This window comes from Clupea harengus, chromosome 5 (assembly GCF_900700415.2).
Source record: "Clupea harengus chromosome 5, Ch_v2.0.2, whole genome shotgun sequence".
In the NCBI taxonomy this organism is placed as follows: Eukaryota; Metazoa; Chordata; class Actinopteri; order Clupeiformes; family Clupeidae; genus Clupea; species Clupea harengus.
Window position 1 is genome coordinate 14300459 of NC_045156.1, and position 16246 is coordinate 14316704.

Genomic DNA, 16246 nt, shown 5'->3' on the forward strand with positions numbered 1-16246 from the left:
TCGGAGGAGAGCGGATATATTTGTGTTGCATCTCGAATTAATATTATCATTGATAAACCGGTGCGGTTGTAAACTGTCGTTCCGCTGCGAGGGCCAGCCCGACGTGCACGAATACACCTGTACAAATGCAAATGAAATGTCCACTCAAAATGCTGACAAAAGTTTGATTTCCAACGCAGCCTCCATTGGTGGGCCAATAGAAGTTAAACACACTATTAAACATATTTGTGGACAGTTTTAATAATAAAAACAAAAATAATGGTATGTAGGTTTGTATAATAAAAATGAATAGTAATAATAGATAAACTTGATTTTCATAATTTGTGTGTTCCATTTCTGACCACTGGTTAGTTCTAGATTCTATTGATATACATTTCAGTAGTTTGCATATATATGTAAAGAGGTAAACCTTAATAATCTTTGAACCATACATGATAGCACCATGGGGCTTGGACTATTGTCAATCTATTTGAATCTAAAGTGGAAGCAAAATGATTTCCTGAAGCATATCCTCATTATTTATGAAATGGTAAAATGTAAGCTACCAGGTGACATGGTAACACAGACTGCGCGTGCAGCGCACACTTTTTTTTTTGGAGCACCGAAGACCCATTTTGACCCAGGAAAAACCCTGACACCGTCATGATATAACATATGCAACACGTCATTATCTAACATATGCAACACCGTCATGATATAACATATGCAACACCGTCATTATCATGATCTATGCAACACCGTCATGATATAACATATGCAACACCATCATTATCATGATCTATGCAACACCGTCATGATATAACATATGCAACACCATCATTATCATGATCTATGCAACACCGTCATGATATAACATATGCAACACGTCATTATCTAACATATGCAACACCGTCATGATCTAGCATATGCAACACGTCATTATCTAACATATGCAACACCGTCATGATCTAGCATATGCAACACCGTCGTGATCTAACAAATGCAACACCTTCATGATCTAACATATGCAACATCGTCATCATCTTGATATAGCATATGCAACACCATCATGATCTATGCAACACCGTCATGATATAATACATGCAAAACCATCATGATCTATGCAACACCGTCATGATATAACATATGCAACACGTCATTATCTAACATATGCAACACCGTCATGATATAACATATGCAACACCGTCATGATATAACATATGCAACACCATCATGATATAACATATGCAACACCATCATGATATAACATATGCAACACCGTCATGATATAGCATATGCAATATGTCCCCGCTCATTCCCGTACTCATAAGAGCGGATCGGCCGCTGAGAGGACGTCCAAATACACACCTGAACACCGTATGCAGGTCTCAGTAGCCTATTGGAGACGATGCAGGAGTCTTTGATAGTAAGTGTGTGTTACAGTGCATTAGTACAGTACAGTGCACAGTTACAGTAACCCTAACCCCCCCACCCCCCCTCACACACACACACACACACCCAAGGGTTGCGTCAGCGCCGTTATGGTTTGGGCCTCTGCAGTTGGCAAGCGCACAGTTATGTGCGTATCGCAGCGTCTGACACGTCCGCAATGCCCTGGGAAACAGGGTAGTGGTATTGGTGTGCACACGGGGTGAACATGTGGGCCTGCAGGGGCAACATCCCCTGTGGTCCCGTCCGCTGCTGGGCATCCCGTGTGATCTTCCAAGGCACGCTCTGGGAACTCCTTGGAATGTAGAGTATTGTCTGCTTTCTTTTTTTAGGCCAAAGTAATTTCAAATGTGGATCAAAGGGCACACTGGCAAGAGCAGGAAGCAGGAAACAGGAAGTTAACATTTGGTGCCAGCTGAGTCACACTTTCAACTCCAGGGTGTTGATCAGGGTTTTGATCAGCTGGAGTTGGGTTTGAAAATAGTCTCTGCAATCTCTCTTGCTAATTCATGCCCTTGACATTGTTTTATGCACTCTTCAGTTCTGTAACTCCTTGATTATTTTAACACAACGATAGACGTAGATGTCGGGCATTTATTGTTTTATTTATGATAATGTTAGCATGTCTCTAAGCCCATACTAAACAGATGAAAATGGAGCATGTTTGGTTCAGACACGGCTGTTTTAGATGCACCAGTCCGAAGAACTGAAAAGCCTCTCACTGGTTTGTGTTTTATGGTCAATAAGGCTCTTGTTGTTGTTGGTATTGTTGATTTGTTTATTGTTATCGCTTAGAGAAAAAAAAAAGTAGTAAACTCAGTACATACAAATGGTGTTTATTAAAACCTCATAAAAAGTCTATTAGCTCAGTCTTGAAGCAGTTGTTGGAAAACCTGTATCCATTAGTGTGTTAATCTGTTTGTGTGTGTGTGTGTGTGTGTGTGTGTGTGTGTGTGTGCACTCCACAGCTCCGCTTATGACGTGAAGACAGGCCTGAAGATTGCAGTGAAGAAGTTGTCCAGGCCCTTCCAGTCGATCATCCATGCCAAGAGGACGTACCGGGAGCTGCGGCTTCTCAAACACATGAAGCACGAAAACGTAAGTACCCCCCCCCCCCCCCCCCCCCATACACACACACACACACACACCCCGCTGCCCAAGTAGGTACACACTTGTTTAAACGTAAGTACCCCACACACACCATTGCCTGAGTAGGTACACACTTCTTTAAATGTGAGTACCCCCTCCCCACACACACACACTATTGCCTGAGCAGGTACACACGTGTTAAAATCAGGGTGTCAGGAACCACCAACTCCCAATGACCGTGCCGTTTATAGACAATGCATAGGCGAGACCAGCCGGTGCTGTGGACTGATCCGCTGCAGTTACAGAGCTGTGTCTAGCGGAACATGTGAGAACTGGTTAGGCTGCATTCCCAGGCGCCTATAATGTCAAATAGCTCGTCATATCAGTGTAGAGTAGTTATATGCAAAGTTCAGCGTGTCGCAGAGCCACTCTGTCTCACACTGGAGCTCTTGGAGAAGTCTTTGTCTCCTTGTGAGCTCGTTTCCTTGGCAACCACACATGAAAACACCTCTAACAACTCATGAGAAAAGCTGTGAGGGGTGATTTGACCTCTAACAACCCATGAGAAAAGGCGTGAAGGGTGATTCGGAGTATCGGCACGCTGGAAAAGCGTCCGTTGATTTATCTGTGTGCTGCAGTGTGTGTGTGTAGGAGTGGGCTTCTGATGCAGAGTCACTCCGCAACACACTCGCTGGGTTATGCAACACTCTTCCTATGAAAACGGCGGGGATTCACAAAAGACTCCCGTTGGCCTCTTTACTCGTTCTGCCCGAGCGCTGAGGCGGTCTGCAGAGTGGCGTTCGCTGACAGACTCAACAGCACCATCTAAACAACAAGGCGTGGGTTGATGCAGAAGTCAGTGTTGGAAAGGAAAGCTGAACGTGTTAGAGCGTGTGTCTGTGTTTTGGTGTTTGTGTGTATTTATGTCTGTATAAGTCTGTGGTGTGTGTTTGTCTCTATGTGAATGTGGTGTGTGTGTGTGTGTGTGTGTGTGTGTGTGTGTGTGTGTGTGTGTGTGTGTGTGTGTGTGAGAGAGAGAAAAGAAAAACAGGACTCATTCGCCTGCTGTTGTCAGGTTACTTCCCTCCCTCTGGCCCCTCTCTTTGCCTCTGCTTCCTCGTTTTTGTCAGGAGCCAGCCAATCACAGCAGCCTGTACCCCTGAGCCAGCCAATCACATGAGCCTGTGCCCCCTGTTTGGTTGTGTGCCAGCAGGGGGTGTCTGTGCCACCCACTCTATCCCTCCAGGGCGTGACGGGCATGAATGCAACTTTCACTCCTATAACATCCTGCACACACACACAGACACACACACACACACACACACACACACACACAGACACACACACACACACACACAGACACACACACACACACACACACACACACACACACACACACACACAGAACCCTCTGTCTGTTGATGCCGTTGTGTGCTGAAGTCTGTTGATGAGAGTGCTACTGTGACTTTCCCTAACCGTCCCAGTGGCAGGTATAATCTCAGTGGGACTTTCTGTGTGTGTGTGTGTGTGTGTGTGTTGTGTGTGTATGTGTTCACCAGCGTGGTTGGGTGCTGTGCTGCGCTGCTCTGTGGTCACTGCTGAGGGTTGGAGATTGATGTTTTACCAGCACGGGATTTCCCCTCTGTGTGTTTGTGTCTGTGTGTGTGTGTGTGTGTGTCTGTGTGTGTGTGTGTGTGTGTGTGTGTGTGTGTGTGTGTGTGTGTGTGTGTGTGTGTGTGTGTGTGTGTGAAGGATTTAGTAATAACTTGGAGTAAACATGTTTGTCCGCTTGCTCACACTGACTCTGACGGATAGTCAACTGTTGAAAAAGATCCAAGCCCCCACCTGTCGTGGATCCGTGCCAAACCAGGGCCATAACTGGGCCAGATCAGGGCCTTAAAGGGGATGGATCAGGGCCATAACGGGGACGGATCAGGGCCATAACGGGGGCGGATCAGGGCCATAACGGGGACGGATCAGGGCCATAACGGGGACGGATCAGGGGGCGGATCAGAGTCATAACTGGGCCAGATCAGGGCCAGATCAGGGCCATAACGGGGACGGATCAGGGCCATAACGGGGCCGGATCAGGGAGCGGATCAGGGCCATAACGGGGACGGAGGAGCGCTACTCGCTGGACGGTCTGTTCATTTAGTCACCTGTCACTTTATTTCAACATTTAACGTCAACTATCTTCAAAGACAGACAGAAAGCCTGGAGAGATAGTGCTTGTGTCTGCACCATCTATAGTCTACACATTCAACATTGTTCACACTTTACAGTTGTTTTACAGTTTTATTTCAGAGGGATGTTTTAACTGAAAGAAATGTAGGCATGAGAATGTATGCATGTGTATATGTTTGTTTCATACCTTTTTAAAGGATCATCTCACACCTTACTGGAGGTAGTGGTCTGTGTTTAGTGTGTGTGTGTGTGTGTGTGTGTGTGTGTGTGTGTCACACCTTACTGGAGGTAGTGGTTTGTGTTTAATGTTGTGGACATTATTGTGGACATTGCACTCAACTGAGGGAAAAAATAAAATCATGCTTCATCTGTGACACTAGTTAACTTTACCTTATGGGCCTCAAACGAATGAGACAATGAAGCTGTAATTATTGTATTGCATTATTATTGGATATACTTGTTGTGTTTGTGAGTGCTAGTACAATATTGGTGTTTTGTAAGGGCCATTATGATATTTGTTGCTCATTGAACTCTGACCCCTGACCTCTGTATGTGTGTGTGTTTCAGGTGATCGGCCTCCTGGATGTGTTCTCTCCGCATGTCACTCTGGAGGAGTTTAGCGACGTGTGAGTAAACCTGTTTTCCGCACGCCGTCAAACCCATGTGATCTCTGCAACAACCAATACGCTAATGCTGCGTAGCTTTGTGTTCGGTGCAGAGCAGAGACACCGTGTGTGCTGGTGTAACCTGCGTTGTGTGAACGAGCACAGTCACGCACCAGACTCGAACCTGCAACCTCGGGCATGGGAGGCTAAAACCCATGGGTGCTACTGTTTGTCTCACTTAAGGTGTTGGGGAGTGAGGTTTACTCACTGCCCAGCACTGTACCTGCTGGCCACCGCTGCACTGACTAAAACTAGCAAGCTCTATGTGTAGGATTCGAAGATGGTTTTGGACAGAGGCTGTATGTAGCGTGTAAAGCTAGCTAGTTAGTTCTCAAATTAAGGGGTAGAGCCTCTGTGTGTTGGTCAACATTATCTATCTCTGTTCTCTGGGAGTGCGGAGTGTTAGAGTGTGAGTGAAGTGTGTTAGGGTGTGAGTGAAGTGTGTTAGGGTGTGAGTGCGGAGTGTGTTAGGGTGTGAGTGCGGAGTGTGTTAGGGTGTGAGTGAAGTGTGTTAGGGTGTGAGTGAAGTGTGTTAGGGTGTGAGTGAAGTGTGTTAGGGTATGAGTGAAGTGTGTTAGGGTGTGAGTGCGGAGTGTTAGGGTGTGAGTGCGGAGTGTGTTAGGGTGTGAGTGAAGTGTGTTAGGGTATGAGTGCGGAGTGTTAGAGTGTGAGTGAAATGTGTTAGGGTGTGAGTGAAGTGTGTTAGGGTGTGAGTGCGGAGTGTTAGGGTGTGAGTGAAGTGTGTTAGGGTGTGAGTGAAGTGTGTTAGGGTGTGAGTGCGGAGTGTTAGGGTGTGAGTGAAGTGTGTTAGGGTGTGAGAGAAGTGCAGGGGGCAGAGGTCACATGTTGTGGCTAAAGCTAATTAACGCTAACTAGCACGTTGTCTTCCTCATGGAGAAAGCATGAAAGCAAGAAAGCTTGCTGTGCAGGAAGAGGAGTTTGCTCTTTTGGTTTTAGTAGCGGTAGTATGAGTCATGGGCAGGCTGGTGGGCTGTGGGCATGGCAGAGGAGACTGTGCCAACAAGCAACAGGCGATAGCGATAGCCTTTTGAAAGTCAGCCAGCCTGACTAACTACAGGTCTGACCGCCTCTGCTTCAATCGCAGGTCTCTTTCTATTTCTTTTCCTCTCCTCCTTCCTCCCTCTCTCTCTTCTCTTTACTACCTGTTCATCTCTGACTGATTATTTTCAGTAGTAATTTAATGGTTTTCAAATGGTGTTTTTAATTGAAGGGTTTTAAAAGTCAAAGGGCTCTGGTTTGACAGTGAAAATGGCTGGCAGAAACGGCAGCGCACTGTGGCACAAACAAGGACAATGTTGCAGAGCGAGCTGTAAAGGTGTGGTCAAAGGCACTAAGTTAGCAGAGCGAGCGGTAAAGGTGTGGCAGAGCCAGGCCCAAGTTAATCTGTGAAAGGTTTGGTTAAAGCCAACCAGTAGCATTGCCAAGCAGCCCCTTTAAGCTGAATGCGTCAGACTTATGAAGATCTTCTTCTTAGAAAGATGGCAATATTGCCACGGGTTCTGGAGCGGTCCACTCAATTTGCTATGGAAATAAAAGTTTCTGGATGCATGCGAAAGACTGACCTGATTTTTACTGCAACAGCATATTAGGTTTGTGTAAGGGTTATATATAAGGTGTCTATTCAACGTTAATTAGATTAAAATTGTATCATTTGCATGGATTTTTACTTTATTTATTTATACTTACTATTTATAATTCTTCTGGGAACTAACTGTAGGCCTTCTGGTGTGTGATGCACCCATCCAATGAGGGATATCTCATAGACAGGGAGAGGAAGTGATGCGTAGAACACAAGAGCAGCAGTGACTAGTAGCCTACATGAATGTGGGATGCATACGATACAGGAGGTTGCAAGGTCTCCATGTTTATGTTGAGTATCTCTCTCTCTTCCTCTATGAAAATAGATATTGTTTGGGAAAAAACACTGGGTTGGCTTGGCATTTCTTCTTCTGCCTTAGTCCAATTAGACCACAGTGTGTGAATAGAAATAACAAGAAATGTCATTATTGTGTGTCTACATCATGGCTGACATTTGTTTTCTGCTGACTGAGCATTTCATTCAAATCGGACGAATTAGACTACCTTTTCCCAGACGCTCAAGCCTTTCAAGGGGTTTAACCGCTTAAAACAAACATTTGATTCTTTTTAGAAAGGATTAAAAGAGATATTGAGATATATTAATTGCATTAACCCATAACACAGGTGTGCTCCTGCTTCTTTGCTAATACAGAACTGTGTCAGGCGTATGCTCCACTCTTCCAATAAAGGGAGCGGGATCTTTTGGCAGTGATTGGCTCATTCCAATGTTCCCTGTCACAGAAGAATATTTTGTCACGTCTATAACCAAAATCCACGCCTCGGCGAAAAGTTTAATTTAGTGCCAGAGTTTAAGACAACACGCCCCGGGCGGAATAGGCCATTCCTGACAGCCACTTTCGCTGTCAAAATAGGGCCCAACATCTCTCTCTCTCTTTATCTTTCTCTCTCTCTGCTGTCTCTTCATCTCTCTTGTTTCCATCTCTCTCTCTCTCTCTCTCTTCTGCTCTCCCTTCTTTTCTCCTGCAGTGTCAGGTGCCTGGTGTGTCTGTTGCCTGTTCTTAAGACTGTTGCTCTCCTGTAGTCTCAGCAGGAAATGATCAGGGAAAAATGTAATCAATAGAGTTATTGATGTTTGAAAGCTGAATTATACAGCTGTGGGCCGGATTGCAGGTGTTCTTTCGTGTGTGTGTGTGTGTGTGTGTGTGTGTGTGTGTGTGTGTGTGTGTGTGTGTGTGTGTGTCCTGAGCTGACTTCAGCGGTCGACCAGGGGCGGCCGCAGTGCTACACACACTGTCTCCATGGCAACAAAACAGCCGTCCTCCTCGTACCTCTCCCGAATCTACACAGAATTTCAGCAATGCACAGAGCAGCAGAAAGCCCCTGACAAGAACATCACTCTCATTTACATGTGCACACACACACACACACTCACTCTCACATGTGCACACACACTCACTCTCACTCACATGTGCACACACACTCACTCTCACTCACATGTGCACACACACTCACTCTCACTCAGATGTGCACACACACTCACTCTCACTCACATGTGCACACACACTCTCACTCACATGTGCACACACACTCTCACTCACATGTGCACACACACACACACTCACATGTGCACACACACACACACACTCACATGTGCACACACACTCAGTCTCACATGTGCACACACACTCACTCTCACTCACATGTGCACACACACTCACATGTGCACACACACTCAGTCTCACATGTGCGCACACACTCACTCTCACTCACATGTGCACACACACTCAGTCTCACATGTACACACACACTCTGTCTACGTTCTACAGTATTGCCAATGCTTTTGGGTTGGGTACACGTATACACAGTGTACATTAGAAGGGAAATCACTCACGCACACACGCACGCACACACACACACACACACAGGCGGTTTCCAACCTGAGAGCTGATCCACCAGATACAGAGTAGAAGTGTATTATTCAGTTGTGCTCTCTGATCTTCTCATCTGTCATAGTGCAGCGGAGACAGGATGCCTCTGTTAGGGACACACTGGCCACTGGGTCAGGCTCTTTAAGGTCACCACCAGAGAGGGAGAGGGAGAGGGAGAGAGAGGGAGGGAGAGCGTGAGGGGGAGGGAGAGAGAGGGAGAGGGAGAGGGAGAGAGAGGGAGAGAGAGGGAGAGGGAGGGAGAGCGTGAGGGGGAGGGGGAGGGAGAGAGAGGGAGAGGGAGAGGGAGACAGGGAGAGAGTGGAAGAGGGAGAGAGAGGGAGAGGGAGGCCCTGGCAGTAAACCTAAACAAAACTGAAATAATTATATTTGAAAAAAGATCCAGATCTCTGGTGCAAAAACACAATTTTACAATATGAACAAACTCAATTGAACACACAAATAACTACAGATACATAGGCGTAAAAATCGACTCAAACGGAAAGTTTAATCCTGCAATGAATTATTTGAGACAAAGAGCATGCAGGGCTTTCTATGCCATAAAACGACAAATTTCTATTGAAACTCCTATCCGAATCTGGCTCCAAATTTTCGAATCAGTAATCGAGCCAATTGGCCTTAATGGCAGTGAGGTGTGGGGTCCCTTTATGGCAGTGAGGTGTGGGGTCCTCTTACAAACCAAGAATTCAACAAATGGGAAAAACATCCAGTTGAGACTTTGAATGCAGAGTTCTGCAAAAGCATTTAACAAGAAACACAGATGTACCATAAACATTGATGCAGGGCAGAATAAGGCCAATATTCATTGATTAAAAAAATACAGATAAGGGCAATCAAATTCTGAAAGAACTTAAAAGCAGCAACCCCCACTCCTATCATTATAAAGCCCTGCAATACCAAGACTTGAGCCCCCACAATCAGCTGGTCCTGAGCCTGAGCTCTCCAGATCCACACACACACACACACACACATACTAACACCTCAGGACCAGGACAGAAAGGCAACTGAAATTAGGATAAATCAAATTGCAAAAACAACTAAGCAAAATTACAAAACCCATTAGAAAACACAAACACCTTGTTAAATAAACAGAAATGATACTTTAGCTCCCTGTTTGACCCTAATCCCAGACAAAAATCTGAGATCCACGTTGACAAAGTACAGACTCCATGAACACAGCCTGGCCATAGAGGGGGGTAGGCACAGACAAACCTGGCTGTGTGTGTGTGGCCATAGAAGGGGGTAGGCACAGTCAATCCTGGCTGCCCAAGGAAAAAAGACTGTCTCTACTGTTCCTTGTTCGCAGTGGAAGCAGAGCTGCACTTCCTGACACAGTGCACAAAATACGAGGACATTAGGACAAACTATTTTAAAAAGAGGTCCTCCTTGAGTTCCTGCTAGTGAGCAGTGAGGAGACGCTTTCATACCTCAGTCGAGAAAATGAGGAATTACTCGTCCTCGCTGAACAATATGTGACTTCCTGCCATAAATGGAGGGACAACACACACACACACACACACACACACACACACACACACACACACACACACACACACACACACACACACACACACACACACACACAAATGGAGGGACAGGGACATGTTCATGTTCATGATGTTCATGTTTGTTGTTGTTAATATCCTATTTCCTTGATGATGATGATTTATTATTTTTATTTGATTTTATTGTTTCCACTTCTCTTTCCAAATGCTTTGGCAATACTGTAGAACATTATGGTCATGCCAATAAAGCTTCTTTTGCATTCTCAGAGAGAGAGAGAGAGAGAGAGAGAGAGAGAGAGAGAGACTGGAGGTCTGAGGGGGAAAGGGAGGGAGGGGGAGAGAGAGGTCCTCTGTCATGTGGTTAAGCTGCATTGGTCTCCTCTGTGGAGTAGCTCCCTGGGCATGGAAATAAGAGTTTGGAACACACACACACACACACACACACACACACACACACATACAGTTTTGTTTTAGATGTAGTGTTGGCCAAAGACACAGCAACTTTTCTTGTTTCGTTTTCACTTCCCTCTCTCCATCTCACTTCCCTCTCTACTCATTTTATTTTCTCTCTCTCCTGTTCATATATCTCTCTCTCTCTCGCTCTCTCTTACACTCTCCCTCCCTCTCTCTCTCTCTCTCTCTCTCTCTCTCTCTCTCTCTTACACTCTCCCTCTCTCTCCCTCTCTTCCCATTGCTCCCTCTCTCTCTCCCTCTCTCTTACACTCTCCCTCTCTCTCCCTCTCTTACACTCTCTCTCTCTCTCTCTCTCCCCTCTTTCCGTTTCCCTTCTCACGCTCTTGTTTCCAGCTCCCCAGTCACCCTCTATTTTCTCTCCTTCAATTGCTCCCTTTATTCCTACCTTCCTTTCTGTTTTTCCCTTTTTTGCAGTTTCTTCTTTTTTCCACTTTTTCTCCAATTCTTTCTCAGTCTGTCTGTTCCCTCTCTCCCACTGTCTCCCCGTCCCTATTTTGAGAGCTACCACAGCTAAGAATATGTATCCATATAATGTCTATATATACCTCACCTACTCACACACACACACAAATGTGCACACACTCATACTCATATGCATGTACACGTTTTGGGAGGAGTTGGCAATGTGAGTGAGTGTGAGGATTTTCCGGTGTGAGTAAGTGTGTCTGTGTTTGCGTGGGAGAATGATTGATTTTAGGAGGTTGAGTAAAGCGTGTGTGTGTGTGTGTGTGAGTGAGAAAGAGAGTGTGTCTCAATCTCGCTGAGATGTGTGTGTAGTGAGGTGTGATGTGGCAGTGGGCTGTATTCAGGCCAGGAGGCCAGATGTCTTCCTGGCAGGAGCAGGGGCAGGAGCAGGGGGGGCAGTAGCAGGAGGGCAGGAGGGCAGTAGCTGAAGCGGGGGCAGGAGCAGGAGCAGGAGCAGGAGCAGGAGCAGGAGCAGGAACAGGAGCAGGAGCAGGAGCAGGGGCAGGAACAGGGGCAGGAGCAGCCTTCACCAGGCAGCCCTGTGCTCTCTCCCCCTGGGCCCCTGCCCGGCACATTCCTCTGCTCATGGGTGGGGCCCACCACACAATAGGCTGCCCAGGCTGTCAGTCACACGAGCTGGCTCCACCCCTGAAGGGAGCCCAGGATGGGGATGTGTGGGAGCATTCCATGGTTGCGTTGTTGGGTTCCTTTCCAGTCGGGACGCGAAAGAGAGGTTTGGAACCCAGTCAGGCAGGAAGTAGACGGCTCTGAGGGAGAGGGGGAGCTTGCAGGCCCAGGTTCGTACTGGAGGATGTCACTCAGGGTCGTACTGGAGGATGTCACTCAGGGTCGTACTGGAGGATGTCACTCAGGGCTGCTGCGTCTATTTAAGGCGCCGCCTCAGGCTCTGCAAGTTCCTCATTCATGTGTTACCAAGGTGTGATCGAATGTGCTGTGGTGGTATTGATGTTGATGGAGTTGTTGATGTTGATGGCGTTGTTGATGTTGATGGCGTTGTTGATGTTGATGGTGTTGTTGATGTTGATGGTGTTGTTGATGTTGATGGTGTTGTTGATGTTGATGGTGTTGTTGATGTTGATGGTGTTGTTGATACTGATGGTGTTGTTGATGTTGATGGTGTTGTTGATACTGATGGTTTTGTTGATGTTGATGGTGTTGTTGATGCTGATGGTGTTGTTGATGCTGATGTTGCTGTGACGACTGTGGCCACGGCAGGTACCTGGTGACTCACCTGATGGGCGCAGACCTCAACAACATCGTCAAGTGCCAGAAGCTGACGGACGACCACGTGCAGTTCCTCATCTACCAGATCCTCCGGGGGTTAAAGGTTAGCGTCACAGGCTTATTATGGGATGGAGATGTCTCCCCGGAGACACTGAGGGGGCAGCAGAAGCAGTTTCGTTTGGTTATGATGAGAGCTTTAGTAATGGCTGTAATATCGATCCACAGCTTTTCATTTTGTAACACGCTTGTTTCTCTCTCTCTCTCTCTCTCTCTCCCCCTCTCTCTCTCTCTCTCTCTCTCTCTCTCTCTCTCTCTCTCTCTCTCTCTCTCTCTCTCTCTCTCTCTCTCTCTCTCTCTCTCTCTCTCTGCCTACAGTACATCCACTCAGCAGACATCATCCACAGAGTAAGTGATGCACGTTGTTAAGCCTGTTGACTGAGGCCTATGGCCAGGTACCAGCCCTGCACCAGGGGACAGACAGATGTGGGCCACATCCGTCCCAGATTCGGCCCATATAAGGCCCGATCCCTCAGCTTAGCACAGCGTGCCTGAAAGTGCCTGTGTATAAACACATGAGTGTGGCTGGCTACTCTCTAGGCTCTCTGCTCAGTGGCCTGTGATGTGGAGTGGGATGGGGGGGGGGGGGGGGCATTAGTGATGTAGATTAGGGGGGGGGCATAAGCTTGGTATGTGAGTTTTATGGGGGTGGTGTGGAGAGAACTGGATGGGTTTGGTCTTTTAGGGGCCGTATTTAGGCCCAGAGCGCCACTCACCATGAGCACTTTATGACCCACACTAATGACGAGAGTGGAAGTGGAGAACCATAACACTAAAACATCTCTCCCTCTCTCTCATCCCTCTCTCATTCCTCTTTCATCCCTCTCTGTTATTCTCCCACTCTATCTCCCATACTCATTTTCTATCTCATTCTCTCTCTCTCTCTCTCTCTCTCTCTCTCTCTCTCTCTCTCTCCGCCACCCCCCCTCTCGTCCCTTTAGGACCTGAAGCCAAGTAACCTGGCTGTAAATGAAGACTGTGAACTGAAGGTGAGAGTGTACATAGTACATATAAACCTTATCAGAGAGACACTCACACACACTCACACACTCACAGACACACACACACTCTTGGAGAACAGCAGGTGTTGCATCTTAATTTCCTCCACTCTTGTGTGCGAAGTAATAAAATGTGATTGATAATTATTCTTTTTTTCTTGTTTTTTTTTATCGTCTCCATCTCTTGTCTTCTCTCTCTGTCTCCTGTTTTTCTTTCTATCTCCTGTTTCTCTCCTCTCTCTGTCTCCTGTTTCTCTCTCTCTCTCCTGTTTCTCTCTCTCTCTGTCTCCTGTTTCTCTCTCTCTCGATCTCTTGTCTTCTCTCTCTCTTCTGTTTCTCTCTCTCTCTCTCCTGTTTCTCTCTCTCTCCTGTTTATCTCTCTCTGTCTCCTGTTTCTCTCTCTCTCCATCTCTTGTATTGTCTCTCTCTCCTGTTTCACTCTGTAGATTCTGGACTTTGGTCTGGCGCGACACACAGACGATGAGATGACCGGCTACGTGGCGACGCGGTGGTACCGTGCGCCGGAGATCATGCTCAACTGGATGCACTACAACATGACCGGTGAGTACCGCCCACTACAACATGACCGGTGAGCACAGTACCAACCACTAGAACCGGACCAGTGAGCACAGCACCGCCCACTACAACATGACCGGTGAGCACAGTATAACATGACCGGTGAGCACAGAACCAACCACTAGAACATGACCGGTGAGCACAGTACCAGTACAACATGACCGGTGAGCACAGTACAACATGACCGGTGAGCACAGAACCAACCACTAGAACATGACCGGTGAGCACAGTACCAGTACAACATGACCGGTGAGCACAGTACAACATGACCGGTGAGCACACTACCGCCCACTAGAACCTGACCATTAGAACCGGACCGGTGAGCACAGTACCGCCCACTACAACATGACCGGTGAGCACAGTACCGCCCATTACAACCTGACAGGTAAAAAACTACCTGGCCGATTGACATGAGACTTAGAGGGAGGGGTAGAGTATGGAGTACGGACCACGGAAGAACCCATTACATTTTAGAACAGATCCGCATTCTGGAGCGGATGCAGGTTTTTTTTCTTCTCACTTTCGTTATATTGGCCTTGGCAGAGGCCTGATCTCTCCCTGTGCCCATCCAGTTTGTACATTGTTTTGGATAAAAATCCTGACTGACTGTCTGTCTGTCTGTCTGTCTGACTGACTGACTGACTGTCTGTCTGTCTGTCTGTCTGTCTGACTGTCTGTCTGACTGTCTGTCTGTCTGTCTGACAGACTGATAAAGGTCACGGTCACCTGACAGTCAATCTGGGCCGCTTCCTAGAGACTGACAAAACACGGCCTGTTACAGTCCCACTCAGTTGGGCAGTGCGCCACTTAACATACGACATGTTTAACTAATGATTAACATAAATACTATTAATATTATTGAGTGTTTTTGGATACAAGTGTTTAGTTAATGATTAATATAAATACGAATTGGATGCCCACCCAACTAATTTGTAATCTCACATCAGTACAGTGTTTGCTATGAAGCATTGCTGGAGGATCAAATTAAAGCTGTTACTAAGTTAAATGCTCAACCCCAGTCTCACTCAAAATATTACACATGTTAAGCATGTTCAGTTCATGGAATCAGGTGGATCTATAACATTGAGAAGGAAATCTTCAGTTGACCATGTCTGGATGAAGACTAAGATGTGTGTGTGTGTGTGTGTGTGTTTTGTGTTGCAGTTGACATCTGGTCAGTGGGTTGCATCATGGCGGAGCTGCTGACCGGACGAACCCTCTTCCCTGGAACCGACCGTATCCTTCATCTGTGAACTCTGAACTCTGCTTTACGTGTTGTCGTCTGAGTGAAAGTACTTGGTCTGAGGTGGGGTGGGGTGTGTGTGGGTTGAGGTGGGATGGGGTGGGGTGAGGGGGGGGGGGGGGGGGGGGGGGGGCTGAAGTGGGGTGGGGTGAGGTGCAAGGCAGGAGAAGTAGAGTAATGTTAACTGTAAGGAGTAACCTCAGTCACAGCTGGTGTGTGGGCCGCACTCACTGGCCCACTTTGACCCCGATTACCTCACTACCGCCCTCTAGTGGTAGGGGCAACACCCACGCAGTGCAGGAAGGCCCTGTTCAAGGGCAGCTCCATAGGGCCTGACTCAGCCTCAGCTGGAGGCACTGACTCACTGGGCTAACGGCATCTGTGGCTCAGAGAATGAACTTCACTCACACAGCCCTGCCCCTAGCACTTGTGAGCAGACCACACACACACACACACACACACACACACACACACACACACACACACACACACACACACACACACACACACACACACACACTGTCCCCCACCCCGACCACCTATACACACACGCCCAGAGACACACAGCCATGCACACACACACACACACACACACACACACACACACACCCTTCATGCAGAAGTTTTTTTTTCTTCGAGTCCAGTGAGTTAGTGAGAGCCCGTGCTACCCCCGTCCAATAAACACTGAGACACACACACACACACACATACACATAGCCCCCTCCTGTAAACACTGAGAGACACACACACACACACACACACACACACACACACACACACACCCCCCTCCTGTAAACACTGAGAGACACAC

General features: G+C 47.2%; 1 protein-coding gene across 2 annotated transcripts in view; it reads left to right on the forward strand.

Moving 5' to 3' along the window:
* The window catches only part of mapk14b (mitogen-activated protein kinase 14b), a 31562-nt gene that overhangs the window by 7682 nt on the left and 7634 nt on the right, over positions 1-16246 (forward strand). For both annotated transcript variants that reach the window (XM_031567814.2, XM_031567813.2), the window contains exons 2-8: positions 2397-2526; positions 5269-5327; positions 12553-12664; positions 12937-12966; positions 13560-13607; positions 14063-14177; positions 15357-15428. In XM_031567814.2, coding sequence (XP_031423674.1) covers positions 2397-2526; positions 5269-5327; positions 12553-12664; positions 12937-12966; positions 13560-13607; positions 14063-14177; positions 15357-15428 — 566 coding nt within the window. The remainder of the gene's footprint in view (positions 1-2396; positions 2527-5268; positions 5328-12552; positions 12665-12936; positions 12967-13559; positions 13608-14062; positions 14178-15356; positions 15429-16246) is intronic.